Source organism: Myxocyprinus asiaticus, chromosome 44 (genome assembly GCF_019703515.2).
Source record: "Myxocyprinus asiaticus isolate MX2 ecotype Aquarium Trade chromosome 44, UBuf_Myxa_2, whole genome shotgun sequence".
Taxonomy (NCBI): Eukaryota; Metazoa; Chordata; class Actinopteri; order Cypriniformes; family Catostomidae; genus Myxocyprinus; species Myxocyprinus asiaticus.
In genome coordinates this window covers 20,204,439-20,217,474 of record NC_059387.1, presented here as the reverse complement: position 1 = coordinate 20,217,474, position 13,036 = coordinate 20,204,439, and the positions used below count along the sequence as shown (strand labels likewise).

General features: G+C 37.1%; 1 protein-coding gene across 3 annotated transcripts in view; it reads right to left on the bottom strand.

Annotated features, from left to right (window-relative positions):
- The window catches only part of LOC127434668 (uncharacterized protein C8orf34 homolog), a 115,713-nt gene extending 106,289 nt beyond the window's left edge, over positions 1 to 9,424 (bottom strand). For all 3 annotated transcript variants that reach the window (XR_007896072.1, XM_051687559.1, XM_051687560.1), the window contains exon 1: positions 9,176 to 9,424. Coding sequence is in view for 2 of the 3 variants with exons in the window: in XM_051687559.1 (XP_051543519.1) it covers positions 9,176 to 9,244 (69 nt within the window). In the remaining variant the exon portion in view is untranslated. The remainder of the gene's footprint in view (positions 1 to 9,175) is intronic.
- Positions 9,425 to 13,036: the final 3,612 nt, after the last annotated feature.

Here is a 13,036-nt window from a genome sequence, read left to right as displayed (position 1 = left end):
GCCAGTGTGGTGTGTGCTAAAAAGCAAACCTTTTGTGTACTGCTGAAAAGCGGTGTCTTATTGTGTGATACTGGAAAGTGCAGCAATAAATGTCTGACATGCATTGTTCACCTAGTCCACGCTTCCTCCTTTCCACATTAAGAACCTGGTCTGTTACACTGATGCCGAAACCCGGGAATTTGTAGGAAGATGCGCCATCAAATAGTCCTCGCCGCTGACTGAGGATCGCAACACCGAGGGAGTGCTCAATCCGGTGGTGCATCACCCAGTGTTGTGGACGGAAGCAGTACAGTGGGCTGAGGACCATCCTGCGGCATGTACGGGGACCGGCAAGTTTTTTTTTCCCTTCTCTCTCTCTCTCTCCTCTCCCTCCCTCTATCTCGTTCTCTCTCTCCACCTCGTCCTGTTCCTGTTCCCAGGAGGCAGGGAAAACCATCCGGCAGCAGGACAGGCTGAAAGGGCAATATTTTCCCTACAGAAATGGAGGGGAGTAAGTCAGGCTGGATGGCTCCCTGGCTTGAGTCAGGCGATGGGGATATGTGGCGAGCGGGGGGGCGTGGCTGAGCGATGAAGGACGGCTGGGGGAGAATGATCACAATCAGCCGGGAGAGGGATAAGGTGGAGCCGGAGCTGCAGTTCGAGAGAGAGAGAGAGACGCACGAAGCTGTCTGTGTGTGTCTGCGTGTCAGTGTGTGCTGAAAAGCAAACCTTTTGTGTACTGCTGAAAAGCGGTGTCTTATTGTGTGACACTGAAAAGTGCAGCAATAAATGTCTGATGTGGATTGTTCACCCGTCCCCCGCTTCCTCCTTTCCACATTAAGAACCTGGTCTGTTACAGACCCCTTTAAGTGTGGACACATTTTTAAATTGTTTTTGGGGCTGCACCATGAGTATGAGTTAACAAAAAAGCCAGACATTTAAATGACATCCCACAAAGTCCATTGGTGAGACCCTGTCAAGAGTGATCCATGCCATCAATAAATGTCAGCAGAAAATATTAAACGCCAGATGAAAAATGCTTTCCCTTACTATAAGGTAAAGGAATCATATACAAATATCACCGAGCAGTGCCAATAAAACTAGAAGGTCCCTGCCCAAGTTTTTATGTGACTCAGTAAAGTGAAAGTACTGTCTGTGGCAGCCGCTGGGACTGCAAACCAAACCTCCAGCCATATCAATATGAATCCAGTACACAGAAACACATACAGTGGCCAAAAGAAGAATATGTTGAACTGCATATGTTCCAAATACAGAAATTACTTCTGTGTTGATGCCTGTGGTTTTATAGCCTGAATTCATTAGTGTGTACTGTATGCTAATCAGACCTCCATCTGCCTGAACTACAGTATACCGTGTGGGTGAATGCTCAATGTTCACAACAAAGATCAATTATGCTGCTGCTTCCAAACATTTTACTCTCTTTATTACACTGCCACCAACCATTAGACTGCGAGACAAGCTTATTGATTGGCTATTGATAGCCTGTTTTCCTGTTCCTGCCCTAAACTTGTTCTAGTCACAGCTGAGTGGAGCAGAAAATTACTGCAATTGCCTAAGAGTCTATGAATTCTGCTGTCTGCTTCTCTTTTATATGGGGACGGTAATAGATAAAGAGTGGTTACACACAGCTTAATACAAATTATGGATTCTCAATGAAGGTCTGTAGTCAAAGGGGTCACTTCATGAGGAATAACATTTTCCATAGTTTTTATTTTATTTTATTTTATGTTGGCTTATTAAATACTAAGACAAAATACTGTTCACACAGGATGCTGTATTGTGTTAAAAAAGCAATATTGAGCGTAATGGAATGGAACAAAATGCAGGTCTCAAAAAACTTTATGTGTCTCTTTTATTTTAAGTTGAAATTTGTTTAACTTGACACATTCATGGTCAAAGACATCCATCTAGGGTATGTTTACTTAGACTAAATACAGACTGTAACACTCCTTCAGGTTCGAGTATGGAAAAGGAGATGGGGAGCAGTGACACGCTTCAGGTAGGCTTTTTTTTTTCTGCCTTCCACACTCTCTGTGTGTGTTCTTCACAGTGCGTTTCTTATTTCAAACAATTCAATGTAACAAAACTCTCAGTCAGCATAAACTTATTGAAACCTTCAGCTTCGCAATACTTAGGCATAAACTACTTGAAATCTCTGCTTCACAACACTAAAAACATTAGAACACTCAAATAAGACATGCCAGTCGCAGCACACTCGTGTCCTTCTGCTCTCTGGCATGTTTTGGCTGCTTTTGAGGCCTCTCCCCGCTATCACTGTAACAAGAAACAGCTGTTAGAGATCATGTCAAACCCCCAACACCCCCCACATTTGGGTCAGAATCTCGGTCCAATTGCATCATAAAGGTGAGTACAAGCAGCAGCTGTTTACCACTGTAACAAGGTAACAACTTAAGACATCAGCTTGGCTGTATTATTAAAATATTCCTCTCTTTGGATTTACCACCAAAACTTTACATGCATAGAACGACACTTGTGTTTTTCTGCCACGGATGCATTGAGTGTGCAATGATATGATGAAAGTTAGCATTTGTCTGCCGCGAGCCCGCGGATGCATTGCAAGAGATGTGAAGAATGTGATCTGCTCTCTGAAGGCGATTTATTTGGAGACAAGATGAGAAATGCATTGTACCATTATAATTGGGATCGGGACCCTGCAAGATGTGAATTATACATCATCACGAGTGGTTTACTTCCACAATTTGTTACAACTGCGTTCCCCAGAACACCTTTTTTTAGCAAACTCGAGTGAGGTTCGCAGGTGCGCACCCGAGTTTGGAAAACAGTATTCACATCATCCAAATGAAGCAAATTTTGACATCATTCGAACCTGGTTGCGCACAAAAAGTACTAGTGTGAAAGCACCCTAGCAGAATGTCCAAGTTGTAGTTTTCCGTACAATTAAAGTGAATTGTAAATTAAGTTAACTTTCTGCCTAATGTCTCCTTTTGTGTTCCATGAAAGAAAGCAAGTCATACTGGTTTGGAACAACATGAAGTTCAGTAAATGATGACAAAGTTTTGGGGTGAACTATTCCTTTGAGGTCTTTATCAAATTTGCTCTTTTGTCCTTGCTGCTGTTCAGAGAATGGGTAATTTACTGATGCTGAGTGTGTGAGTGTGATAAGCAAGAATAAAAACAGAAAAAGGAAACTAGCTGTATAGTTTATAGTATGGAAGCTGCACTGAATATGTATATAAGTGCCCCACTATGCCAACTAAGGCATAAAAGTCCAATTCAACCTATATCGACCAATAAAACAGTAAAGATCATTGTTGCATTGCCTTGGTGAGGAGGGTCTGACATTTTATAGATGCAGCAGCTATATCCCAGGTATTATTCCCCAGACCCATGCAAATTGCATCCATAGTGACCTTAATTTAGGTTTATTTGGCAACTACGCATTTTCAAGATCCATTCAAAGAGCTCACAAGGGTAATTTATCATTAGTGCCAAAGCTTTCACAGTGAGCATAGTTACAGCATACAGTGGAAACACATCAAGCAAACACACCTAGGAACAGACACGGATAATAGTTATGATGTGCAAACAAACTGACGCTCTATATCAGCTGTTTGCAATGACATTAGAAAATGACAAAGGTGCCGAGTACCTGAACATCCTGATTGAGAAAACTGGTGTCACAGGTAAATACATTAATAGCTGTGTGACAAGTTATGAATGTATTCCAGTGCATGACTATGGAAGTGCAAAATAAATGAAGTTAAATTTAGGGTCACATTACATTTAACATCACCCCAAAATGAAAAGGTTTTTTTTATTACACCAAAATAAAAATTTACCCTCATTTTGTTCCAAACCTGTATGAATTTCTGTCTTCCGAGGAACACAATAGGAGAATCTGTTAGCCTCAATCTCCATTAACTTTTCGTGTAAAGCAAAAAGATGCAATGAAAGTGAATGGTGACTCACTTCTGTGTTTCAAGGAAGAAAGAAAGTCATACAGGTTTGGAACAAAATGAGGGTGAGTAAATGATAAGATAACTTTTATTTTTGGGTGAACTATCCCTTTAATGTTAATGTGTATTTGTACTGCATAATATTACACTGTACTTAAACCTTAAGGAACTATTTCTACTTGATCTGAACCTAAACATGACTTTTTTTGGTTGGTAAGTTAATGTATTCAGCAATTATATTTTTGTCTTTAATAATTTAGATTTATTAATTTGTATTTTACCACAAGAAGCACATTTTTAGGTTACTTAACAAAATATTTTATAGTGTACTGAACATACTTTCTAATTATTTGTAGCTGCTTGTAATTGCATAATCACTAGCAATTCATCACAGTGACATATAATGCACTATACACACTGTAATGTAAAGTGCTACCATATTTAGAAGTACATTTATTTTATTATTATTTTATTTATTTATTTATTTTGCTAAAAAATATTATTAAATTATGATTTCACATCCTGAATACATTATGTTACTCCAACAAATCTCATTTTAAGGGTTAGATCAGGTAAAAAAAAAAAAAAAAAAAAAAAAAAAAGCTCCTTAAGGTAACATTTGCATGTTGTGTACCACTAGAACTGTGAGGCGAATTTGAGGCCGTTTCAGGATACTGTTTCTTACCTCCAAGCAATTTTCCGCTTTGAAATGCTCCTAAACTAACAGATTTGAAGAAAAGACAGAATTAAAGCGGAACGCAGACACTCTTTTTAGTTCCTCGACCGCAACCCGCTCTCAGCGCTCGCTCGCCCCCGGGGGAAGCGCGTTCATGTGACAGATCTCCGCGCTGCGCCGCTGTCCATGGTACTAGGTCACACGCGCGCTGCTTTTAGCTTTATTGCTGTTTAATATTCAGCCCATGCACACAGTCTTCGCTACAAGACAGTTGATACATCAGCTGTTTGACTCATATAGACTGTGCTTCTAACTACAGATGCCTGATGGAGATAATAGCAGTGGTGGATGACAACGCTGTTTTTGGTTCATTATGGTAGCCTATATATGGGCAAAAAAGTAATTGAGGCTAATTAGTTTAATGTTTACTGTATAATTATGTGCATAAAAGTACCAAATGTGCACACCATGTTTAGTGTGATATTAAGACTGTTAAAAATCAAGCTGTTGAATTTATTATAGGCTCCATCATGATTATCACATCTACAGTAATTATCCAATGTAGCTGAGAGTGTAAAAATATAGTATCCCATAAATTTACAGTGCAGCATTTATGCATGATTTGATGGACCAAAATACATATTGTTAACCTGCAATTGTTACCTTAAAGGAATAGTTCAAACAAAAAGTAAAATTCTCTCATCATTTACTCATGCCATCTCAGATGTGAATGACTTTCTGTCTTCTGCAGAACTCAAACAAATATATTTAGAAGAATACTTCAGTTCTGTAGGTCCTCACATTGTAAGTGGATGGGTACCCAAATTTTGAAGCTCCAAAAGAACAAAAAGGCAGCACAAAATAATCCATTCGGCAGTGGATAAATCCATATCAAGAAGTGATATAACAGGTGTGGGTGAGAAACAGATCAGTACTTAAGTCCTTTTTTTACTATCAATCTCCACTTTCACTTTCACATTCTTCTTGTTTTGTTTTTGGCAATTCGCATTCTTCATGCATATCACCACCTACTGGGCAGGGAGGAGAATTTAAAGTAAAAAAGAACAAATATCGATCTGTCTGTCTCTCACCCATACCTACCATATCGCTTCAGAAGACATGGATTTAACGACTGGAGTCGTGTGGATTACTTTTATGCTTCCTTTATGTGCTTTTTAGAGTTTCAAAATTTTGGTACACTGTAACAAATTTCTGTAGTTTTCACAGCATTATTACTGTATAATGAACAAATGCTTACTGTAGAACCTGTATACAGCATATTGCTGTAGATCTGCAAAGCATCATGGTCAAATTTCTTTGGCAGGTGAATTTGACAGTAAATACATTTTTCCTGTGAATCACAATACAGTAATTTTGAGCGGGATTTTTTTTTCAGCAGTAGAAACAATAATCTGTCTTTGCTGATGGTACACTTTGCATTATTTCCAACACAGACGTTTTCTAGTTTTTGTTATCACTCAGACAGAGGAGGATCCGACATGTTTATATCCTCCATAATGTTAACAGTTACACAAATGATGGGAGTATAACGATATGCTGATGGCCACCTGCTTTTCTCCACACTATTTTGTTGCAAGAGCTTACTGACAAGATTCCACACTTTCTTCAGCTTTTGACTTCAGCAAGGTAACTTTGCTCATTATTTTGCAATGCTATGTAAATAGAGCACAGTTTCCTCATGTAAAGTTACCTGTGTGTTAAACTTTAAGAGTGCACTGGGAGAGAGAAGTGGAGAGAGGCACCCTCCTTAGCTAGTAAGCTAGTGTGCCTAATATTACCAAAAGAAACTATTTGCACATTAAATTTTGATAGATTTTGTTATCTGGTGACATTTAGTTGATAACGTCATCAGTTTGGTGTAGGAGTAACATTAATGGATAAAAGTTCAATTGGAACATTGTGTGTGCCCGCGTGTATGTGTGTGTGTTGATGCGCTAGCTAGCTCCCTTTGGAGAAGCTTGTCACTCGTTTTTCTCTTGCTAGCTACCGTAAAGGCATGGTTACCAAGTACTGAAGCGGGCCGAGGCGAAACAAAACGCAAAAACGGGTAAGACTTTTAAACACCACAACATTTTTGATAGGACAGGAACTTGGTGGATGTATTACACTCCCATGGAGCAGCAAATACCACTATATGGGTAAGAATACAAACTATCACTGTTTTTCTCCTTGGCTAGGGTAATGTATAATGTCTTTTATATTTACAGATTTTGTGTCAGGATATATCCAGAACAGAGTAAGTTCGCTTCCAAGGTCCAGGTGAGCAGAAGGACTGGCAAGATGGTCCAATGAAAAATGAGTCCCTCAATCCACATGTGGCATCGTTCTTCAGGGTATGACATTGAGTATGACTGGCGGAAACAACTGACACCAGGTGAGACTGTTAATTCATTTTTACCTTGAATACTTTCCATAAAGACATTACTCTAGAGTTCAAGTTTATTTATAGACCTTATTCACTGTTACACAGAACACAGGGCGGTGGGACTTAATAATGCCCTTTTGTGTGTGTGTGTGTGTGTGTGTGTGTACCGTTGTACCATGCTACTGCCCTTTTATGTAGTGTTGTCAGTAGTAGAAACATATTGTGGTATTTCTAATGGGAAGTAAAGAGTCAACAAAAATTGTCATAGAGCCATCAGTCTTGCCTATAAATGTCTACATTAGTAACTAATTCCTTCCACTGCAGGGAAGAAGACTCCAGCCCAGGAAGAAGTATCCATTTCAGGAAGAAGAATATAGTTCAGGAACAATAAAGTCAGTCTTAGACATTTGTCTTTGGTTCATATTTAATTTGTGTTTTTATACATTTCCACTTTTAACTGAACATTTTAATTGCTTCCAATGCTTGGATTTGACTGTTTTGTTTGTAAAATTACTTGAAAATATCTTGTGTGACTTAGTTTTCAACAAAGTGATGTTTTTGTGTGTTTTTCACATTGAATCAACATTACTAGGATACATGTGACTGTCAGCAAGTCTCAGAAAGCAAATGTAAAATAATAGAGGACTTGCACATATCTTTACAATTAACAACTCCTTTCCTTTGTTTTTTTTTTCTTTTTCTTTCTTTTAAATTTGTCTCTAAAAGTACAATCAAATAAACTAAAACTCCTCAAACAATAAATCAATCATTTTAAAGTTCTCTAAATATGCATGAAGATTAACAAAAGAATTTCATGCCATGCAGTTTACATTGTCGGGCCAACTTGAACAAAGAGGAAGGATTTGTATGTTCAGGAAAGTGGTGATGTTGTTTACAAAATAAAAAAAAATTTACAAAATGAAAAATACAAAATCAAATCTATTTAGTGCCTATATATTTTCAAATTTAAAATGTTGAAAGTTGAATGGGGTTATACAATAAATGTCATTTTTGTGAAGAAAAAAAACAGTCTCTTCATTTTACAGTACGTAATTATTTTACAGTTATTACTTTACAGTATTAAAATTAATGCAGTAATTCCTGTTACAGTAGTATAATATTTGCTTTGATAAAAATACAGCATCCTATTACTCTGATGACAATTACAGTAATGTGATTATTACTGTATTAAAAATTACAGCATTTTATATGTACTGTGATTACATTTACAGTAAGCATACTGTGTAATGTACTACAGCAACTTACTAGCTTATTGCTACCAGCCTATTCCTGTACATTTCACAGTGTTCTTTTAACAGTGTACCCATTTACTTTGCATTGAGTTTGTATGGACCTACAGAGCTGAGATATTCTTCTAAAAATCTTCGTTTGTGTTCTGCAGAGGTCAGAAAAATCAAACACATCTGGCATGGCATGAGGGTGAGTAAATGATGAGAGAATTTTCATTTTTAGGTGAACTATCCCTTTAAGGAGCTATTTCTACCTGATCTAACCTTTGAAATTAGTGTTATTGGTGTAATCTAATGTATTCAGGATGATTCAGTGATGATAAATAATACTTTTGACTTAAATCAAACCAGGTAATTTAGATGTGGCTACGTAAAGCACATTTTTGGGTTAACATTTTTTCAGCGTGAGTAGCAGTTGAGAAACAATGGTATATGGAGTTTGGGTTACTGACAGAAAGCGTCCAGTCAGCAGAAACATCTTACCTCACATTGCCTCATGCTCATTTATATAGGCTATACAGTGCGTTATCATGAAAGCTTGGTGCTTTGACCTGATTTTATACAGATTTCAACATGACTAGCACGAAAACCTTTCTAGTTTTGTACAATTTAGCTGATTAAATTAACGCAAGTGAATGAGGTTTTGCACTGTACCCATAAGGACAAATTTATTGTTTGCAAGCATTCATTCACTTCCCACTTCAAATGAACTAAAATAGAATAGGCAAGGCTTTTCTTAAAATAGGTTAAATATGACAATTCCACTATATTTAATCGGGGAAATTCACGTCTAAATCAGCATTCAATATGGCACAAGTAGCCTATCTCTTGTTAACATTGCAGCAAAATTCTAAGATGCCTCATTAATATCTTCATTTCAAAACCTGCTTAATTGTTTAAAAGTTGTGAAAAGGGGGTAGCGTACCTCAAACAATGGTCCGATTTTATTCTTCTCCAGGTATGACTGAATTCTTGATTGCTGTAGAGACGCCATGGAGAATGTCTTACATTAAACAGCGAAGGGCGAAGATTTCGCTAAATATTGGCGCGCATCTTCAAGCCGAAGATCGATCATCGAGTGCGGGATTGCGACAAATCTCTAGCGGAGCGCGAGCGGATATCATCCAGTGCTGAGAGTTCGGCTTGTGTTCAAGCACATGCTGAAAGTGGAAAGCTCTGCGTCCTCCTCCCCTCGGTTTTGTTACTATCTGATGGGACTATCCCTCCCTCGGTCTCTGCAGAGTAGCTGGCGACGGCTTTCTTCCAAAGCCAATGAAAAATATCTTAACCCGTATGAATCTTTCATTCATTGGCTGTGCAGTTTTTATGCGCGGGTCTGAGAGACCCGCCTTCATTGTTACCGGTAATTGTGATAAAACTAAGAGGGTCATATGCAGCAGCACCTTTGATAATACATTCTATGAAGCTTCTATATAATGCATTATAAAATTAGATTTAATGGTTACACCATGAATACCGGGAAGTATTATTTATATAAAAAAAAGTAAAAAAAAAAAATAGATAGATAGATATAATGGATCACATTTATAATGCAATATACTGTATTATATTATTACCTATATAGGCTATACAGCATGTACAATATATAGGCTATACAGGTTATACAGACTATGCAGACTTTCCTATATAGACTATACAGACTATACAGACTTATACAGTCTGCAGGCTATACTGTCTTGCCTGTAACAGTGGGCTTACTGTATATAGGCTATACAGAATAGACAGACTTATATAGGTTATAGAGACTTACAGTATATAGGCTAGACAGACTATACAGACTTATGTTGGCTGTGAAGACTATACAGACTTGCCTATATTGGCTAAATAGGCTATCCAGACTATACAGACTTATGTTGGCTGTGAAGGCTATACAGACTTACCTATATTGGTTAAATAGGCTATCCAGACTACACAGTTATTTTAATAGGCTATACAGACTATACAGATTTATATTGGCTATGCAGACTTAACTATCTCAGCTATACAGGCTACATGCTTACAGTATACAGTCTGTACCAGAGGTGGCCCAATCTTTTCCTGCAAAGGGTCAAAAATCCAAATTGATTGAGGGCCGTGAGCCAAAATTAAACATTGCACTATAGCAAACATTTTCTGGTAACCTTATGACTCTGTCATCCTTTTATGTCAAATACTTTAATTTAAACAATTAATTCAATTTTAAAATGATATGTTTCAATAATTACAACGTTGCATGATCTCTACATTGCACAATGTGCATTGTTACTGAAACAAAACTTTTTTTCTCATTCACATATTTCCAAATTTTTTGGCTATTAAATTAACATAGCCTACAAAACAAATGCACCGACATAGAGGAGATTCTCTCATTTCTCCAGAATTGGAATGAGGAGCTTATGAAAAAAAAAAAAACTTGGAAACTCCTTCATGCCAATTGAATAAAACAATGCAAAAATAAACATTTAACAATGAACATCAGAGATATGATTTATACACCAAAAGTGGTTAATGTTCTGTAAAAAATTATTATTGTATCATTAATAACGTTTTATTTAACATCAAGGCAATTTAACACAGCCATATATATATATATATATATATATATATATATATATATATTTGTTAATATTATTATTAACAACATTGTAGCATTTGGTATTTTTAACGCTGGAGCTCAAAACCGACAGAGTGCCCGTCTGTGCGCGTTTATGGCCTGAGCATCCGACACTGACTCAACAACAACTGCACAACGGACGGCATGAAACAAAATAATGCTCAGCGAAAATTCAAATGAAGATCGTGATGGATATATTTGGAACTATATCAGATTGCAGGGGATTTTTTTGTGTTTTTGTTGTTTTTTTTCTGTTCATTTCCGACCCTGGATAGAACTAGAGATGGAAATGAGGGATGTAACAGGTGTTTAAGTGTCTCTCCTCACCACAGGCCAACAGTTGGTACATTACACAAAGCATTTTTGCTATTTCTGCCTTTCTTGCAAATGTGCTGTATTATGACTAATGAGGGAGCATCAAGATATGCAAGGCGTTCCCGCGTGCTTGCAATGTTAACAGCTTTGTTGAATATGAACAGGAACGATAATTTTTTATTGCATCGCTTGCATATGGAGATGCGGTATAATGTCATTTGCATGTGGAATTAACAGGTTTAGAAATCTTTATACATCTATAACATCTTAAGTTTAGTAAATATGCGACAAAGCATGCGCTCCCACTAAATTTAACAAGCACTCAAAGGCACTGCTGATAGTTGCAAGAGATAGAGAGAGAGGGAGTGATAGAGCGGATTTGCTCGCACAACTTCTGGAATTACAGTTTGATACAAAAACAAGTGTATTGACTTGATTTTGAGTCTGTATCTATTGGTTTATTAATTTGCAGCTGCACTGTAATGTGAATAAAAGTGTGCGGGAATTTTACGTACATGGAACTTGCAGGAATTATTAAAATTGTGCGCAAAACCCACAATCCTGCACTGAATTTCAGGCCCTGCAAACTGTATTATATTAAAATACGAAAGTTACCCATGTTCCCCTCCTTTATGATTTAATTATACAAAAAACATTACTCTGCAATCTGTTAAATTAATGCAATGAAAAGCTGCGTCAATAGCATTTTGTTTTCAATGTTTTCCCCTCTTGTCATATACGGCAATGCCCTCATGGGCCAACTTTGGCCCGCGGGCCCTGGTTTGGGCACCTCTGGTCTATACAGACTATACAGTACATTCTTACTGTACCTATATAGGCTTTACACACTATACGGATTTATATAGTCTATACTGGCTTTACAGACGATGCAGACTTATATATAAAGGGTGGTGCAAAAAACAAAAACAAAAAAAAAAACACAAAAAAAAAACAGGGCCAATATGTTTGATTGCTTAAATCTTAAAAATGCATCGTCATCATGAGCAACAACTTTCTACAAGAAATAAAAAAAAGAGTAAATCATTTGGCCAAAAAAAAAAAAAAACGGGGCCACATAGCGAAAGAGAAGCATCTAAGTTTACTGCCATTGAAAACTTAGCTAAGCGGTTTACTTATTTATTTATTTGTAGCAAGTTGTTGCTCACAATGACGTCACAGTGACGTAATTTTGTTGTTTACAAAAAGTCGTAGAAGTACGCCAAAAATCATGCAAACCCTCTTATGCATTTTTAAGATTTGAGCAATCAAACACAGTGGCCCTGTTTTTTGTTTTTTTTTGTTTTTTTTTGGCCAACCCTGTATACTGTATGTATATACTCTGTCTATACAGGCTGTATTGATACAGACTTACAGTATATAGGCTATACAGGCTATGTGCTCTACAGACTATACAGGCTTATATATGCTATACAGGCTTAAATACTGTAGGAGTTACCAGTCTCTTCCTATGCACTGACAGCAGACCTGAGGAATATTTTAATCGAGTTTAAAACAGCAAATTATGTAATTTCACAAACTTTGTGTAGATTTGTAATTCTAGCTGAAAAATCTGATTACATTTTATGCAATGATTTTGAAAGAGTTTACCATTTAAAAATAGGCACCTATGATGCACATTGATAACAGGTTGTAAGTTAGAACTGAATGTTTTGAAAGCATTTGTCACCTAAAAACTGTAAGTGATAGTGACCCAGGGGAAATTAAGACAGGTAAACAATGTTTGTCTAAGACACTCTGCCTACATGCAGAGGCCATTAGTGAGATTTCTAACAACTACAAAACAGTCTGATAACAGCTGCACATTTGATGGATGACAGCACAGCATATAAAGCAGCT